Consider the following 18,327-nt stretch of genomic DNA (forward strand, 5'->3'; position numbering starts at 1 on the left):
CAAAAATCAGCGATGGGGCTGGGGGGGCACTCGATCTGCCCTGTGACCCAACAACACAGGGGATTAACCTTCCTTTACCCTGCACTGAAAATTCATCCCTACACCCGGCGCATCTCTTGATTGCCCCAAGTTTTAAAAATGAAGTGATTGCTGGGAACCAAAGGTATGCCTGGTGTAGATATATCTTAATTTACCGTATCACTGAAATAAGGTGTCAGGACAGAATTCTGAGCTGCAGTACTGCCTCAAATGCATTTCTTTGGTTCAGACATGAAGATGGGTGTTCTTGGCGATATGATGGGAGCATGTGGCTGCCTTTGCACATTGCCAATCCCATCCCGTGTCAAGATGCCACTATTTAAGCACTCACCTCCCCGTCCACCGCAATCTTCATCCAAATCACTAGCTGGGGGCGACCCTCTCTTAGGATCCTGCCTTTGGCACTGGGGCAGTCTGTTCCATTTCACCGCCTGAGGCAAAGCAGGAAGATGCCATGTGACACCCCACACTTGTGGCCGCCATCACCAAAGCCTTGCTTCTCAGAGTTGTGCAGTCGCAGAGTCTGGAGAAAGCCCCACAAGATCTCCCAGAGGCCTCCATGCAATTTTGTGGCGCTCTCACAGCAGGGGTGCCAACGTGAATAAAATATTGGAGGGGCCCTGTAGAAAGATATGTAGCACAACCAAGAGTAAAACGTAACCCATGGCGGGAGGTGTGGGGAAGCCAAATCATGTAGAAGGATAATGAAGAATATTGTGAAATGGATGTACCAATTTACTGCAAAAGCATAAATTAAATGAATAAATTAAAAACTGAAGGGGACCAGATAAGTCCTGTCTCACATAACTGATCACATGAGGTGGTGTGCACACACTCTTTGAATGGCAATGCCCATCAACTGTGGAGGGCCCGGTCCCCTACATCTTTTATTGGGGGCCCGAAGCCCCCGAAGCCCCTAGGAGTTGGCTCCTATGTCTTGTAGGACTCTGAAGAGAGATCTCGCAGGAACCCAGAAACCTCTTCTCTGGTGGCCGCCCCTTGGCTTCTTCTGCCGCCTGAGGAGCATCTGCCCCGTCCGCCCCGCTTGGCCCCTCTCTCTCTCTCCGCTTTCTGGCAGGCTCGCCTTGCTCGCCAGAGCCACTCCTGCGCGCCGGGAAGGAAGGAGGGAGGCGCGCCCGGCTTCTCCAGCGGCGGCTGCCTTCGGGCGGCAGGGGGCGCCTGCGGGCCTCGGCGCTGGCCCGCCGCGGGGCTTTGGGAAGGGGCGGGCAGGCTGGGCGCCGCGAGCGGCTCGGAGAAAGGGAGCCGCTCCGGAGTTGGCAGCGGTGCATTGTGGGGAGTGGACAAGCCCTGCCGCCGGGAGCGGCTCTGGGTGGCAGCGGCGACCGCCTGCAAGTTCTTCTCGGCGCGGGCTGGCCAGGTAAGGCGCACGGGCGGCGCGCTGGGCAGGGTCTCTCCGCCGGGCTCCGAGGCTGCGCGACACCCCCTCTCCCTGCTCCCTCGGGGTCGCCGGCCAGTTGCGGCTCCTTGCCTGCCGCGGAGCATCCCCGGGCGCCCTTCTCCTGCGTCCCTTCGCCCCTCCGGGATGCCGCCCCCTTCTGCCTCCTGGCCGACCCCCTTCCCCGCAGCGCCGGGGCGAAACTTGCCTCTCCTTCGCTTGCTGAACCCGCAGCCGCTCCCCCCGCCGGAGACCTCTCCCTTTCTCCCCGCACTTTCCCGTTCCTCCCCCATCGGGGTCCCGATCCCCGCCCCTTCGGCGAGCGGAGGCGTTGCTGGGAAGAGGGAAGCGGCGGCTGGGAGTTGCCGGGGGGTTTCGGGCGGCTGGCCGGGCTGCAAAGCCCTTTCTCCCGCGGCGCCCCTTGCGCAAGCCGGCTGCTTTGTGTGCCTGCCTTGCCCGCCTCCCTGCCCGCCCGAACTGTCGCGCTGGAAGATTCCCAGGCCGGGCGGCGAAACAGGTGCTTTTGGCCGGGACTCTTGGGGAGTTGGCGGAGGGTCTGGGCGCGCCGCCTGAAGCCGCGCCAGGAGTGGGAGCCGGGGGTGAGGCCGTGTGGGGCTTGCATGGGGCAGCAGCCCGGAGGTGGGGAGCCGCTCGCCTTTCGGAGAACCAGCTTTGGTTCAGCGTGGCGCGTTTTTGGCGGAGGTGTGCAGTCGGAAAGGCGGCTTGTTTTCCGTGCCTGGGTGGATTTCCATAGTTTGTTTCTGCTTGCATCACACCTTCTCCGGTAGCTTCAAAGAGGTGACAGGTGGGAAGGGCATCGTTTGCCTCTCCCTAAATGCCAGAGTTAGTAGGGGCTGTTTCTCCGTCCCTGCGAGCACGCCCCATTCATTTGCAATGAGGCTGCTCGATTTGTGCCAGAGCTCAGCTCTGACCTCTTTTCAGTGCCAGAATATTTAAAGTAAGAGAAGATTGCCAGGCCCTGAGAAGGTGCAGAGTGCGTTTTCCGTACACTGGGCAACTGCAGAGACACCGCACACATTGGGAATTAGGAGGAACGGCTGGCAGATCAGAGATTGGTGTTTCCAGGCAGACTTGCGTTTTGTCACCATGTTGCATGATGTATTTTTAATAGGCAACAAGCGCTGCTCCTTTTTCACATGTCCACATCACAGATAGATATGATGGATTTTCTTTCAGTTTTCCCCATTTAAAAGTTCTGCAGCTGAGCTGGCCAAGAGTAGGGTTACTTAACACCATGATTTCAGGATAGATTAAGAAAGAATGATTGCAGCTTGGAAAGTGATGTACAGTCTAAGATGAGTTGGGCTGCCTTGGGGATGGGCAGTAGCTCAGTGGCAGAGCACACATTGACCTGTCGAAGGTCCCAGATTCAGTTCTCGTCATCTCCAGGTAGGCCTGCAAAAGACTCCTCTCAGGAACTGAGCAAAGCTGCTCCCCATCAGGGGGACCAGAGACTGGAAACCAGACCATTGGCTGTGCTGACTGGGGCTGATGAGAAATGGAGTCCCACAAGACCTGGAGGGCCACAGCTGCCCCACCCCTGGTGTAGACAGTACTGAGCTTGATGGACCAATGGTCTGACTTGGGATAAGGCAGCTGAGCTTCGGTGGGGGGGGGGGGGGCTAAGTGTTCTCATTTTGCACAAAGAGGCAATACTGTTGCATGGTTTGCAAGTACAGTAAAGTACAATTAAACTAGCTGGAATGATGCTTTCACCCCAAAATAAATGGGTCCCCCAGCCTCCTTGCACCTTAACATGATCCCACCTATGCTGAAAGCTGATTTCTCATTGAGCCCACTAAATTCCTTTTTATTAAATTAAGCAGATATTTGCAAACAGAAATTATAACTTAAAATACTAATAATTATACATAGCAAGGAAAGGCACACAAACGATATGTATCTATGTATAATTATCAGCATTTTAAGTTATAATTTCTGAGTGTGTTTGTCCCCAACTCCACCACACCCCTCAAAAACCTAAAACGTAGAATACTCCTAAGGATATATAACAAGGAAAGGCAAGTGGTAGGCTAGCTGTCAGCAAACTGGAAAAAAGGACCACACCCCCCACCATTTGCTGAATTTATGGAGCAGACTTGCTAGCAGTCCCATGCCGACTTGTTTTCTCTCCTCACACAGAGGTGGGATTCTCTCTCCTCCTTGTGATTTGAAGCTAGGACAGCCAAATGGATATGTTAAATGTGAAACTCCCTGCTGGGGTTACAAAGGAGTGAGGGGAGGAATGCTTAAAGAAACCAGATGTGAAGGTGTTAGTCTTCAGGGGAAGGTTTGCAGGGCAAGCTGCCACGTGTAGGTGAGGGTGGGAGTCTGTCTCTCCTGCCTGCCCCCTTTGCTGTAGACTGCAGGGCAAGTCCCAGCAGGCCTGACTGCTGCCAGTCACACAGTTATTAAACTCACAATGGGTGTTTGTTGGTTTGTCTCATCTTTCTAAAGTGGTGTGTATTTATCGGGGTGAGGCAGAAGGCAGGGAAAGACCACCTTCCCCCCAGAGACTTCAGCCAGTGCACGGTTAAGCAGTGGCCAGTGGGTTGGGTTGGGGAGAGGAATGGATTTGCCAAGAACTCAGAATCACATGATTCTAATCCTGTCGTTGTCTGACTCTTCCCCCTCCTCCCCTCACACAGCAGGGGGTGGGGGAAGGATTAGTGCCTGTCTTCCTTTAATGGGACGGTTTACCATAGACTGGCAAATAGTGCTTAATGTTTGCCTGGATTATATAACAAACATAGTGATTATCCTCCCCTTGTTTTCCTCCTCCTTTATACATACTTGGGAATGTGGGGGCACTGGGATGGCTGTGGTCAAGTCTGGGATCCCCTCCTGGACCCCAGCTCAGGTCTTGGACCCAGTTACGGCCCCTCTCTCCCCACCCACCCCAGTGGCCGGGGTGTGTGGGTGTGTAGACGCTTCTCGGTCCTCACCCATATACCTGCCACACATGCTGACACTTGCTGCACAGGCTCTTCGGCTGTGCTTGTTTTTAGATCCTTTTCTCCAGCAGAGGGGGGCTGCTGTGGTTCCCAGCCCCACTTGCTGCTGCTGCGTGAGGGATTACTGAGGCCGCCCACGGTTTGCTCTTGCGGGCACCAGCACCAGCAATGCGTGTTGCCCAGCATAGGAACCTGTGCGAAAGGCAGCAGTGCCAGGCACTTCCCAGGAGGAGGAAGAACCTGCTTTCCCGCTGGAACAGGTGTGCGCAGGGAGCCTGAGGCCGCGTAAGGAAGAAATCCGCAGGGGATGGTACCTCCGATAGCCCTGGGCAGGGTGATGGTCGATTGTGAGTGGTGTGTTTGTGTGTGTGAAGGTGCCTGTTGCTGGAAAATAGCAAGTGCATAGATATGCTGAGGTCTGTCTGAGGGGACGTGATGTGCTGCCGTGCTTGGTGGGGCAATGCTAGTGAGAAGGGTGTGCATCTGAAGCCTCAGCGTTGAGGAAACGAAGAGAGGTTCATGACGAGGTCCCAGCCCCCCCTCTTGGCTGTGGTCCCTTCACGTCTGCCCCACATTTTCTCCTCTTGTCTTTTTCCCCTTCACGCTCTGACTTGCTTTGACGCCCTCTTTCAGCCTTCCGCGCGCTTTGCTGCCCCAGAGCTTGTTACCCTGGGAGGCACTCAAAAGCCCCATTGATTTCCTCCCACACCACTGTCTGTGTCCGTAGGAGTCTTACCCGCCATGCCTGCGCATAAGTGTGTGGCTGGTTATACACCATGCATTTAAAGCACACACTGCCCCCAGATAATCCTGGGAACTGTAGTTTGTTAAGGATACTAGGAATTGTAGTTCTGAGATGGGCAAGTTACACCCCCAGGATTGCTCAGGCAAGATGTGCTTTAAATGCACAGTGTGCATGCAGGCGGGGGGGGGGGGATGTTGGCACAGAGGGAGAGATGTCAGGTTATTGTACCTGCAATTTCCCCCTCCTTTCCCCACTTTTCTGGTGGGCTTTGGCACTTGTAGGGTTAAACACGCTGGTTCTGAACTCCCTGCGCCAGAGTCTCTCATTATTCCCTGGACTGTTATCAGGGGTGGCTCTGTTCCTGCCCCCCTACCCCGAGCCAGACAAAGGGGGCATTCAGCAGCCCCTGGACTGGCATGGCTCTCCCCACGCCTGCTTCCCGCTGTGGGGGCGGCTGCGCTGGGCGCTCGCCAGGGAACTGCAGCTTCTTGCTGACCCCGACACCTTCTCAGCCGAGGCCTCTGCTGACTCCAGGGCGCCACAGGAGGTGGCATTGTGGGGAGTGGCAAAGGCACCAAGGGTGGGGCGGGCCAGAGCCCAGAGCAAGAGTGTGTTGTGTTGCCCCAAACCAAACTCTGCAGGGGAACAGAATAATCAGGACCCATTGTGACCGGGCCTGGGTACCTGGGGAAGGCCTAGTGGAAGCAACACACTCCTGACACTTTGGCTGTTTGTACTTTGTGTACACTTTTTCTCTCTCTCTCTTGTTCCCTGTCCTTCCCCTTCTGCTGCTTCTCCCCACCCACCCCCTGCTGGCCGTAACCTTAATCTTGCACCCACTCCCTTGTGGGGAATGTCCTGCCCCTCCCCGCTCAGGCCAAATGTCCCCGATTCTGCAGCTCCAGCTGGAGCCGGCAAAGGGGGATCGATGATTCAATGAGGCTCTAATGGAATTGCTATTATGCTATAGCGTGGGGTGGGCACAATAATTGCTTGGGAAAGCCAGGGGAGGGGTGCTGCTTTGAGAGATTGAGGCTGAAATGGGCTGGACCTGACTGAGCTGGATTCTAAGCTCATAGCACCAAAGCTACACATTAAGGCTTCTGCCAGGTGCCTCATGGTGGCAGCTGCCTCCATGAGGAGAGTGGGAGACAGGCAAAGTCCTGATCTGTGGGACCCCTTGAGAAGTTTTGCACCAGCTCTGCTGAAATGAACAGCTTTGGTCAGTCTTGTGTGCAGGAGACCTTCCCAGTTGATTAGGCCCCCATATTAATTAGGGGGTGTTAACTGACTTCTTCTCCCACCTCCTTAGGCATTAGGAAGCCCTGTAGCAAAATGATCAGAAAGGTTTGGGAATGAGTTTATCAGACAATATTCCTTGACTGGTTTTGCCTTTCTTAAGCTTTTCATTTAAATGGTTTGGGTCAGCCTTGTACTGCTTTATGACCTGTCCCCACCCCAAAATTAAAAAGGGCCCCCTCAGGTCCCAGCAAACCAGGCACAGCCATCCCCCTCTCCCTGCCCCTTCCAGTTAATCAATAACTTCATGCAAATAAATCACAAGGGATTCCTCTGTTCCCCACCCAAGGGCCAGACACAAGCCCGACCTGTCCGTCTCTTGCAATCTCAGGACCCCCCCTCCCAGCCTGCAATAGCTGCCTTCTCCTCTCTCTGGCAATGCCCTTCATTTTGCACCCACAGCCCCTCTCCCCTCCGCCCTGTTTCATTCTCTCTGGGGTGCCAGTGCTATGTGTATAAGTTGTGAGAGCTCTGTTTCTAGGGGATAATGGGCCCCTTTAGCCCCCGTGTGGCTCTGTGATGGCACAGCCGAGATGGGAACAGTGGGGGCTTTGATTGGGGAAGGTTATCACAGCAGCCATTGATGCAGCCTTGAATTGCCATCTAACCTCTCCCCCTCTCCGTCCCCCGGCACCCATGTCAACTCACCCGCTGTCTTATCTCATTCTTCCACCCATAGGGATGCCTGCTGAATCCTCCTGCTCGACGCCACCATGCGGGAGCTGAAATGCCCCCAGCGCAGCCAAACGGTAAGCCTTGGAAGTGTAGGAAGGGGAAATTGCAGAGGAGGAAAATGGGATTTAACAGGGGAGACGCAACTGTGCTGGAGTGCCATAGCTCCTGGGCAGAGTGGAATGTGCATGTGTGCACATGTCATGAGCTGAAGCAGGTGCTGGAAAACCTTAGTTTGGTGTGTGACACATTTCTGATACTACCCTGTGATATGCTTTGATGACAGACTTGGGTTGCTATTCCGTGCTAAGAAGCGGCGACCAGGATTCCTGAAAGTGTGTGTGTGTGTGTGGTTCCTTTTGTCTCCTTTGCAGCCCCACCCCTGTGCCATTGTCTGCCTGTGTGTCTCTCTCTCACCTTCCCCAGGGATTTTGTGTGTGTGTTGGTGGTGGTGTTTCTACATGCGCTGCCTCTGCTCCCTTCCAGCTGTTGCCAGGAGGGAAGGGGTGGGGGTTACTGTAAGCTCTCGTCTCTGTGCTTCCTGCCTGCCCACCCCCACCTGAGACTGGGTGTAGGGGGAGATGGAGGGATGAGACAGAAGGTTTGGTTTCCAGCCAAGATGTTGAATATCTAGGTTCTGCACCATCCCCTCCTCTAGCAGGCAGATGGGCCCATGTGCTGGGCAATGAGATAATATGGAAGGGTGGTGTTTGTGTGTGCTTTGCTGGGTTGGGAATTCCACTGGGGAGAAGGGAGTGGGACAAAGCACCTTCACATCTGTGTGTTTAGGCAACAGCTGGGTCAGGGGAATTGGAGCAGAAGGGGGAGAGGTCCCCCCCCGCCTTAGGTGCCATCTTCCTGATGGCATCTGTCTGGGGCCTGCGAGGGGGTGTGCGTGTGAAGAGGAGGCTATGCAGTTTCCTTGTTTTGAATTACATTTTTTGCACACTCGTTTGCTTCCTGTAGAATATCCCACTCGTCTCCCTATCAGTGCATTATTGCTTTTTAAAAACAAACAAACAAACAAACAAACAACCACAACAACCTGTTAATTAAAAAGTAGTTCCATTTCTCTCTCTCCTCGTCCTGCACTTGTGAGCACACATTGTGCCTTGAGTGTCTTGAATGTTTTTGTAGGCATTGCCTTTGCAGGCCATTTGAAGAATGGCAAACAGAAGCAAAGGCCAGAGTGAGGGGCTGGGCAGTGATGAAGCCGAGAGCATCCTTGCGCTGTTCATGCCCCCATTGGCCACTGTCTCCTGCCTGTGTTGCTGTCTGAGCTGTGACCTCGCTTGAGGGAGGGGATTAATTCCGATGGGATGTGGCTTAATCGCCTTCCCTGGGCTGCTAAATCCTAGTTGGTGTTGGAAAGGAGGGGGAGGACACTCATTTCCAAGGTGAAAGCGGACTGGATCCCCCCTCCACTCCTTCCACTTCCTCTTGGGGGTAATTTGTGCGGCTTCTTGCAGCACCATAGGGGGAGACGAAGGCAGGAGTTGGTGTCTGAATGATGCGCTTGACTCTTTAAAGTATTGGCCTTCGGGAGGGGAGGGAGAATTCGGGCTGCTTCAGGTAGCAAAATGTCTTGAGTCTGAAAGGGCAAAGTGTGGGATCCTGGGCTCACTGTGGGAAGGAGGAACTGGAGTCACCATTCTGCAGCATCCATTGTGGTGGGCAGAGCGGGGGAGAGGAATAATGTGCGGGGAAAGGGGCACTGAAACTGGACGTTGAGAAGCATCCTAAGTCAGGGAGGTAGAAGAAGTGTGCCAGGACTCCTGGGCAGGGCTGTACGAAAGGGGGCGGGGGGGGGCGGTCTGCCCCAGGTGCCATCATGGGGGGGGGGAGTGACAAATTATCAAGGAACAATTACTGCTCTACTAGGGCGGTTCATAAAACCTTTTTTAAAAAAATGCCTGCTCCAGACGTCTGATCCTACTACACTAGGGATTATATAGCTACATATGAAATTTCGTGCATATCAGTTAATATCTTGACCCTCCTCCACGAAAATAGCTGTTTACTTGGCCTTTTTCCTATGTCGTGAAAGCTGAAATTTCAACAAAGCACATGCCTTTGCTAGATTCTTTTTGGGCACCTGCTAAAAGCATTCTTCTTTAGGCAAGCGTAACTAGATGCTTAGGAAGTTGAAGTAATTTTAACCTTAATATCTTAGCATTTGTATGTTTTAAAGTAGGGTTGTTAATTTTTCTTGATTTTACTGCTGTGGTGTTTTTTGTTTCGGTAAACCTCTTTGCAGGTTTTTAAAAATAAATTTTGTTAAATAAATAAACAATAAATATAAATAAAATAACGCAAGCCAAAACACAATCCATCCTGTAGATTTAAGTATCTGTCCATAGTCGCCTACTTATTATCAGAGGCTCAGAATCCACATTCCTTTGTAAGAAAATATGAAATAATGTAAAACCATTTTTGCAGGCAAAAGAAAAAAGAAAAAAAGAATCAATGTGGGTGGGGAATGACAGGAAATTTCTGCACGAGGTACCACCTTACCTTCCTACGCCTCTGCTCCTGGGTTCTTGGTGCTGCCTTAAAAGTGTGGTGCACAGAGGATGCAAGATTGCACCTCTTTACTACAGACCAGTCTAGACAGTCCCTATCTTGTATTCAGAAACGGTGATCAGGATTCTAACTTCACTTGTAAGTATATAATTGGTGGAGTGGAAAGAGATCTTCTTTTGCCTCCTCATTAACCCACCCTGACAAGAGAAACCAGACAAAACATCATCAAATTGGCATCGCATCTCTCTGTTTTGCACAAGTTAGTCTGGTTTTACTAGCCCTGGGGAGCAGTGAGGAGAGAGTGTCTGCCCAGACTTTTTGCCGAATGTTGATGGGTGCATTCCACTTCTCAGTGTCAAAATCCAGCAGCGGAGCCTTGATCAGCAGCTCCCCTTGGAATGTGGTACAGATCCTATCCAAGGAAAAAGATCTGGTGCAGAAACCAGACTATATCTCCAGCATGGTGATTCCCACACAGCATGCTATGCCACAGTTCTGTGCTGCATGAGAGTGGCTAATGAGTCACGAGACTTATTTGAATAAGTTAATTAAATGACTCCTTTGAGCCTGGAGTCTCCACACGAAAGAGGCTGCCTGCTGTGTCTCTGGGTGCTAATCATGCCTTCTCTTTCTCCTTCCGTCCAGGATTGGGCCATGTTCCTAGGCCACTTGCTGCTGCCCTCGGTGGTTGCCCTGACACTCCTTCTGCCATCATACCCAGCTGCTCGGCCCCCTTCCTACCCATCCTTCTTGGCCCCCAACACGACTTTCAACCACCTGGCCCGAGCCCGGGACACAGGGGCACTGTATGTGGGTGCCGTCAATGCCTTGTACCAGCTGAGCCCCGAGCTGAGGCTGGCAGGGCGTGTGCGAACGGGGCCCGCGCAAGACAGCCCCGAGTGTCTTCCTTTCCGCGACGCACGCGACTGCCCCCAGGCCCGGCTCACGGACAACTCCAACAAGCTGCTGTTGGCCAATGAGCGGGCCGGGGAGCTGGTGGTCTGTGGGCAGCTCTTCCAGGGAGTGTGCGAGAAGAGAGCCCTAGCGGACATCAACAAAGTGCTATACCGTCCCGAGGATCCCGGTGACAACCAGTTTGTGGCAGCTAACGAGCCGCGGGTTTCGACCGTGGGCTTGGTGGGGCAACACGATGGCCGTGACCTGCTCTTTGTGGGTCGTGGGCTGACCGCAAAGCTCTCCGGGGGCATCCCGCCATTCACGATCCGGCAGCTGGAAGGACCCCAGGCGTTCTCCAACGAAGGGATGGGCAAGCTGGTGGTGGGGGACTTCTCGGACTACAACAACAGCTACGTGGCGGCCTTTGCCTCTGGGGGCTATGTCTACTTCCTGTTCTCTCGGCGTGGAGCAAAGGCACAAATGGAGTATCGCCCCTACCTATCGCGGAGCTGCGTGGACGACACTAACCTCTACTCCTACGTCGAGCTGCCCCTCGAGTGCCGGGACACAAAAGGGCATGTTTACAATCTGGCTCAGGCTGGGCACTTGGCATCCGGCTTCCCTGGGGACGAGGCAACCCTCTTTGTCGTTTCAGCCGCTGGGCAGGGCTCCACTTCCTCCCCGACAGCGCAGACAGCTTTGTGCTCCTACAGCTTGGGCGAAGTGAACGCAGCCATGGAGCAGACACGGCGGCTGTGTTACACTTCGGCTGGAATGGGTGCCACAAATGAGCAGGAGGCCGCCATTGAATATGGGGTGACCTCTCGCTGCAATTATTTGCCTAAGGTGAGAGAGAGAGGATGGAAGTGATTGCCTTCTCTCCATGGGGGAAGAGGCAGTGGGCAGTGGAGAGGCTTCCCTAACCCAGAGGTGGCTGCATTCCAACCTTTCTGTTGATTTCCAGGAGTCGCCAGAGTCTTACCCTTGTGGGGATGAGCACACACCTAGTCCCATTGCTAGCCGGAAGCCACTGGTGGCCGAGGCTCTTCTAACTACCATGCCAAGACTGACAGCCGTGGCGGCCATGATAGAAGCAGGTCATACCATCGCCTTCCTTGGAGATGGTGTTGGGCAGCTGCATAAGGTAACGGGCGACGCAGTGACAATATCTGAGCGGTGTGCTGTATTCCTGCTGTGCTGCTGATAGCTTCCACCCAGGTGTGCACCTGCTAAATGGGTGTTTGTGTTACTGTTTTCCTCCTCCCTCCTTATATATTTGTTTAAATTTATACCCATATTTCTGCCTAGGTGGTTTTGTTTTTATTTTGGGTTCATCCTGTGTGTGGCAGGATCCGTAGGATGATTTGGAGTGGAGAAGCAGCAGCAGCAGTGGGGAGCAAGAGTACCTGCAGCTGCTTCTGTGCTCCAAATCACTGCTTCCCAAAGCTGTTCTTCAAGGAGAATTAAAAAGGGAACTCGTGTGCTTGTGTTCACATGTTTTCATTCATGTTTGACTTATTGGTCACTCACTTCAATGTAGGCAACTGCCTTATGCAGTCGGCCCTTTGGTCTGTCTGGATCCATGTTCTCTACATTGACTGGCCTTGATCTTGAGGAGTTCAGGCAAGGTTGTCTCCCAGCCCCAGCTGGAGATGCTGAGGATTTAACCTGGGGCTCTGCATGCAAAGCAGTTGCTATACTACTGACCTATGTCCCTAAGTCTGTACGCGAATCAAGAGTTAGACCCCAAAGTGTGTGTGCCTTTTGATCTTACTTTAACTTCTTCAATATCCTAGAAGGGTGAGGTATAGGGGAAGGCAACTCCATACCAGAAGTAGATACATTTCTGCAGTTTGGAGTTTTCAGACCTCTAATTATGCATATGATCCACGTGTGTGCAGAGCTTGGTATGATTTCTACAAAGTCTGGACCTCTTTTTCTCCAAAGTGCTCCGAGTTTGAGACACTGAATAAATTAGCATCTATGTGTATTAGTCCCACGGTATAATTTATTTGCATAGGCTTGTGAGATACCTGCTACATGTGTGAGATAAAACGTGGAACCGCTTGTGCTGTTTGCAAGCCACAGAATTTGGTATTGGTCACTAATTCAACATCCTGAGAATCTCCTCCTCTCTCCCTCTCTTCAGAGCAAGTCTCTAGCTATATTGGTGCAGAAATAATTGTTTAAGTAGGTGGTTGATGCCTAGTGATGCTTCTGAAACCAGAGACAAAACTAGTGCAAGGATTGGTCACTGCTCTTTCCCATGAGTAATAGAAGCAAATTGTAAACCTGTACAGGCAAATGAAGCACATGCAGATCGGCTTAAGTTTTGTAATTCCTTTCAGATTATGGAGTATAGCTGTTTGGAGTGCAGAATTAGTCCACCCTGGAGCAGAAATGTAGCTTTTAAAAAATGCAAGGTGTGTCTGGCATATTTCCTTCTCCTCCTGAGTCTGAGATTCCATTTTCCCACAAATTAAAGACCAAAAGAGTATTCTACAGAGAGGGCTGATTTGGCACATCCTGCCTGTGGGTAGGACTGGGTTTGATTTTGATTTTTAATTGCATGTTTCAAGCCATTTAAAATTGCATGTTTCATGTGTGCAGCGCCAGCACCTGCAGCCAAGCAGGCTGTCCCTCCCTCCCTCTTAGTCTATACTGGAGACATACTACACTGCACAGAGTGCAGGCTGTTGTGTTGCTTATGCTGGAAGCATATTGTAAATTTTCTTGCATCAGGATGATTGCTGCTTCTCTTTTGCCATATGGCGAGGAAGAGCTAAGAGTGGAGGATTTTTAAAAATTAAATTAAGTGTATAATAAGCAGTTTCTCCAAATGCGTCACAGAGCAGGAAGCTCCATAAAAATTCTCCTCTCACTAAGAAGGAAAGTGAGAGGAGATCCTTTCGTGGCATAAAGTACTTACTGCAACTCTTTCAGCTCTGGAAAAATTGGTCTTGATTCCTGGAACTGAGGTGAGGAGAATCTGGAGACTTAAGAAGGCTTGTCGGCCTTTTAGAGTTTTTGCTGTCTATGGCTTTGCCATACTGTATTTTGTCATGTGGTTTCCCCTTTGGATTGGCCACTTACTAAATAATGTTTAGTTGATTGATCTGCCTTTTAACCAATTTTCTGATTTCAACTATTACCTAAGTTTGTAAGCTAAAAAAAACCCCAGTAAACATATTGGGGGGCAGGATATTGAAGGAAATGTTAGACAGAACATTACACTTTAGTAAACAAAGGCAGCCATTTAGTCCTCCTTGCTCCGCTCTTTTCTCAGGGAAAACCCACTGTTAGCTCTAAATCAGAAGAAATGTCAATCCGGATTCTGGAGGAAACCCACATTGCTGTTTGTTCTGATTGAACACTGAAGAGGAAGTGAGGACAAACCCTTTCAGTAACAGTCCAGGACCAGCATAACCTAAAAACATGAGCATGCTTTACTCTCAGCCCCACTGTTCTAATATTGCTGATTTAACTAATTAATTAACTGTGGTTACTAATTCTGCTCACTATAAGGGCCTAGGGCGGTGATCGATCCACTCTTCATACCAGTTGAGGCTTGTAGTCCAAGGTTCCCATTCTCTTCCTCTCTAGTAGAACCTCTCCTCGTATCCCAAAACACACACACATGTGCCTTCAACCTAGAATCAGTGGTGCCCAGTGTGCTAGTGTTTTCCGTCCAGGTGAGAAACTGTATCAGTAAATGGGTTAGTTTTCCCACATAGTTCCTCAGGAGCTGCAGCCTCGCACTGCAGTTTATTCAGGTTTAGGCTAGAGTGCATAACTTTGCACTGCCCAGGGACAGACTTTGGCAAAATTGAGTATCCTCAAAACCTCAACTTTCATTTGTTAAAGCAGGTTTCTAGGTTGGAGCAGACCTGTATCTTAGGGGAAGACCTCCCTGCATTTTGGGGGCTCAATCCTCTGTCGCACTTGAGTGGCAAATGCTAGGACAGTCTTCTGACCTGAGGTCCTGACCGTTAGAATAGCCACTACTAGATGGACCAGTAAATAAGGCAGCAGCAGCATGTGTTCAGCTGTGGAAGTAGCCATCCACATCGTTACAAATTTATCTGGTGAAGGTCTCCAAAGCCAGCCTGGCGCCGAGTAGGATTTCCAGAATCCTGTCAGTCATGCTTTGCCCTCCCTGCCCTGCCCTGTGGAGTGGTTTCAGACTGTTCTTTTTTTGTACTAAGGTTGGGTCCTGTGAAAACTCATGGCTGGGAGAAGAGAATTGGCCTGTGTGCTAAGCAGCAAAGGAGCAGTCCTTCTTGTCGTACCAAGGGTCCGGGGTGGGTGGGTGCGCCTCAAGAACAGGGCACAGATCGTGCATGTTCGCCATATCCATTTCCCCAGTAAAGAGTCAGCCATTGGCTACTCTCCACCACCCTGTCCTAGCTGGTCTGGGGCGTAGCACCCACACAACTTTCGCTATTGCTGGGCATATTCTCCAGGAATATGAGGGTCCTACACATGAGCAGCCTGCTGCCAGTTTGGGGTGAGGATGATGCCAAGGGGTAGTGGGTGCCCAATATTTCCTGCTGTCCCATTTGTTCCTTCAGCTTTCATTCATGCTATTTCATGGTCCCATGTAGTATGGATGAAGTTCTCGCTCCTCTGTCACCCCTTTGTTCTCCCATATAAGTTTTTCTGGAGTAGTTTAGGGTTGAAGTGTGTGGGAGGGAAAGGGATATGTGCAAGGGTGGTCTCTGTCTTTGAGTAGAGGCCCTCTCCTACTCTCTGCTACCTGCTATGTAGGCTCCCAGGACATCTGCCCCAGGCACTCTGCTTGACTACCAAGTACGGATACAGGGCAGGTTCCCTTCTTTCCAGAAGAGATCCCCAAGGCTCTTGGCTGCTGGGCCCTCTTCTCTTTATCTCTTTCTCTTTCGCCTGTTAGCTCAGAAGATGAAAAGCAGAGGTGACTATCTCTGCCTTTTGTTGGGTTTCAGCCTCTCTGATTGTCTTGTTGCTATTTGTGATTGTGTTTTATAATTTTGTTAAAATTAATTGCTTGAAGCTCAGGGGTTGTGCTGTAGTTTTTTCCTTTTTTATTTACTCTGGGTAGTGCTTCTGTGCTTTAACTTGGGAGTAGGGAACCTGGGGCCCTCCAGATATTGCTGCGTTACAACTCCCATCATCCTGGACCATTGGAAGGCTGTCCAGCAACAATGGGCGGGGGGGGGGCACAGGTTCTCCTCCCCACTCTTTTCACTTTTTTCTTCTTTTGTTGGAGCCACTGCAAATACTTTGATGAGAAACTTTCTCATCAGCATCCCTCTCGGAAGCTTGAGCTGCAGGAGAAGGTAGTGGCAAGGGATTGTTGCTACGGTTCTTCCATGGTTCTCAGGCGCTAAAGCAGAGCTTTCCAAACTTTTCATGTCAGTGACACACTTTTTGGACATGCATCATTTCACGACACAGTAATACAGTTTTACTAGAAAACCAGAGGTTAAACTAACCCCTTTCCAGCCCTGGGTGGAACGTTTGTGTGACACCCTTACACACTGCAGCCGCCACACTAATGTGTCGCAACACACAGTTTGGAAAGCTCTGCACTAAAGGCTCTTCCAGACGTCCTTTTTGTAGTGCATTCATGTTAGTTTGTGCTTGTGCTGCTATTGGGGCAATTATACATGATCCTGCTGTCAATATTGTTTACGCTGGTAAAAGTTTCAGTTTCCTGCTGAAATCCTGTAACTCATCCCACAAATGTTTCAGAGGTTTTCTCCCAACGTAATTGTGCTGCAGTGTAAGACTGCCTTTCTAGATGGCAATAATGTGATAATACTGAGGAGGCTTGACTGAAAAACTAATAAAGCAGGATGGTATGTGGATGGTCCAGTACAGGTATCAGGTTCTGGGGTCCATGTGTAAATGTAAAATTTCAGGAAGCCAAGGAGCCATTGTCCCCCTGCAGGGTGGAGGGCTGCTTCCTGGGCTCTGGGAAGGGCAGTTGCCAGCGCCTTCCCATGACCTTCTTGGAAGTCTTGGTTATCAGGCTTTGGGTAGGAGCCTTGAGGGGAATCTAGGCTGCTGCCAGGGCCCTCACACTGCCTTCCCAAAGTCTGGTAAGCAAGGAAAACCTGCTGGGTGCCTGGGTTGGGGAAAAATAAATACATGGAGGGTGGGGAATGGTGGGCTTACTCTGCTCTCCATTTATTTACTTACTTTTCCTCTACCTGCGCGAAGCTGAAATCATGTAAGTGAAAGCAGAGTACAGTGCTTGTTACCTGCACACGATCCGTCACTAATGCACTGTTCTGAATGTTGTGGAATAGACCCACCAAATATCTCAAGGGACCCTAAGAATGTGTCCGGTGTCTTTTTCTGTTGTGAACAACCCTGGGATCTTTGAATGAAGGGCGGTGTACAAATTTACTAAATCTTCTTCTTCTTCTTCTTCTTCTTCTTCTTCTTCATTTCCCCTTCCTTCAAGGATCTCCTGTTTTTTCGTTGCAATGAAACCAATGGGGTACAGTTAGCTGAGAGACCATAGTAACAGACCCAAGGTTACCCAGTGAACGTCATAGCTGACAGGGAATTTGAACCCAGGTCTCCCCATCACTCACTACACCGCACTGGCTGTCCAGGGTAGCATGATGTCAGCCAAGACCCTCCCAGACAAGATCTCTCCCACTTGAGGGCAGAAAGAGGTTTCTGGCAGGCAGAGCGTTTGGATGGCTACCCAAGTTTCTCCAAAGTCTGGACTCATGCTTCTTAATAGTGCTGCCCTTTGTTTTCTCTCCCTCTGCCCACAACAACCACATTTGTCTATTCTCTTACACTTTCTTGGCTTGATGACTAATCCTCATCTCTCTGTTTTGCCTTTTTTCTGGTTTCATCCTCTCTCTCCCCCCTTCCTTCCCCTTATTCTCAGTTCTGGCACCCCTTCCTCCCCCCCACCCCATACTCCTTCTCATTATCTGTTTTGCCCTTGTTTCTCCTTTTTTACATCCCCCTCTTCACCGGCTTCTGTTTCCTCAATGGATCAGTTTGAATGTGGCATTCAGTTTTTTCTTTTTTATAAAAGCTTGGCTCTTTCTTATCTACTTTCCCTCTCCTTATTTGCCCCTTAATTGTCTTTGCTCTACAGATCTGGGCTACTTGTTTTTACTTCATGCTGGTGTCCTTTTCTCCCTCTTTCCAGCCCCCTTTTTCTGGAACTCCCTGTGCCCCCCTCCTTGCAAGTGTCTGAAAACTGATCTCCTCTGCTGAGCCTTTAATCCAGCCTTGCAAATAAGCCCATAAAAATTACTAGCCTGCCAAGCGACTGGCAGATGAGGGATGGAGAACTCTGTTCTCTCCAGCAGCTTGCTGCATTTCTAGGCTTGGTGTGCTGGGAAGGGCAGCCCCCTTTACTTCTGTGCTGTGCTCCATCCCCTCCTCTGCCAGCCTGCTCACTCAGCTGCATGGCATTCCATGTGCTCATCTGCATGCAGTTCCTTGTCACCAGTGCTACCAGCTATTGCTTAAATGCAACCCATCTTTAACCTCTGATCTCTGCCTCTTCTCAGTCTTCTTTGGTGTTCTTTTCTTTATAGTTCTGTTTTTGTGTTTGGTTTGAGATTGTAAGCCCAGGGGCCTGGCTTTGTTCTCTTAACCTTCATTATTCTACAGTGCCTTCTGTTTATAATTATCACCATAAACATTATTGTTTTATGCCAACAGGCCAATGCAATTGTTTAAAATCTATCTTGAGTAGCCAGTCAACGATTGTATTGTATTTTGTATGTTGCTGATGTTTTGTGAGAGAGTAGTATAGAAATCCT

General features: G+C 50.7%; 1 protein-coding gene across 2 annotated transcripts in view; it reads left to right on the forward strand.

Annotated features, from left to right (window-relative positions):
- Nucleotides 1-1,189: 1,189 nt before the first annotated feature.
- PLXNB3 (plexin B3) overlaps nt 1,190-18,327 on the forward strand; it is a 55,884-nt gene continuing 38,746 nt past the window's right edge. Inside the window, exons 1-4 of one of the 2 annotated variants that reach the window (XM_083592488.1) lie at nt 1,190-1,417; nt 7,134-7,203; nt 10,295-11,392; nt 11,511-11,690. In XM_083592488.1, the coding sequence (XP_083448614.1) occupies nt 7,168-7,203; nt 10,295-11,392; nt 11,511-11,690 (1,314 nt within the window). In that variant the 5' untranslated portion in view covers nt 1,190-1,417; nt 7,134-7,167. Of the gene's footprint in view, nt 1,418-4,414; nt 4,671-7,133; nt 7,204-10,294; nt 11,393-11,510; nt 11,691-18,327 lie in introns of those variants that run through there. The other variant, XM_083592489.1, reaches the window with a different exon arrangement.

The sequence above is a fragment of the Podarcis filfolensis genome (assembly GCF_964270895.1).
Source record: "Podarcis filfolensis genome assembly, chromosome: 17".
In the NCBI taxonomy this organism is placed as follows: domain Eukaryota; kingdom Metazoa; phylum Chordata; class Lepidosauria; order Squamata; family Lacertidae; genus Podarcis; species Podarcis filfolensis.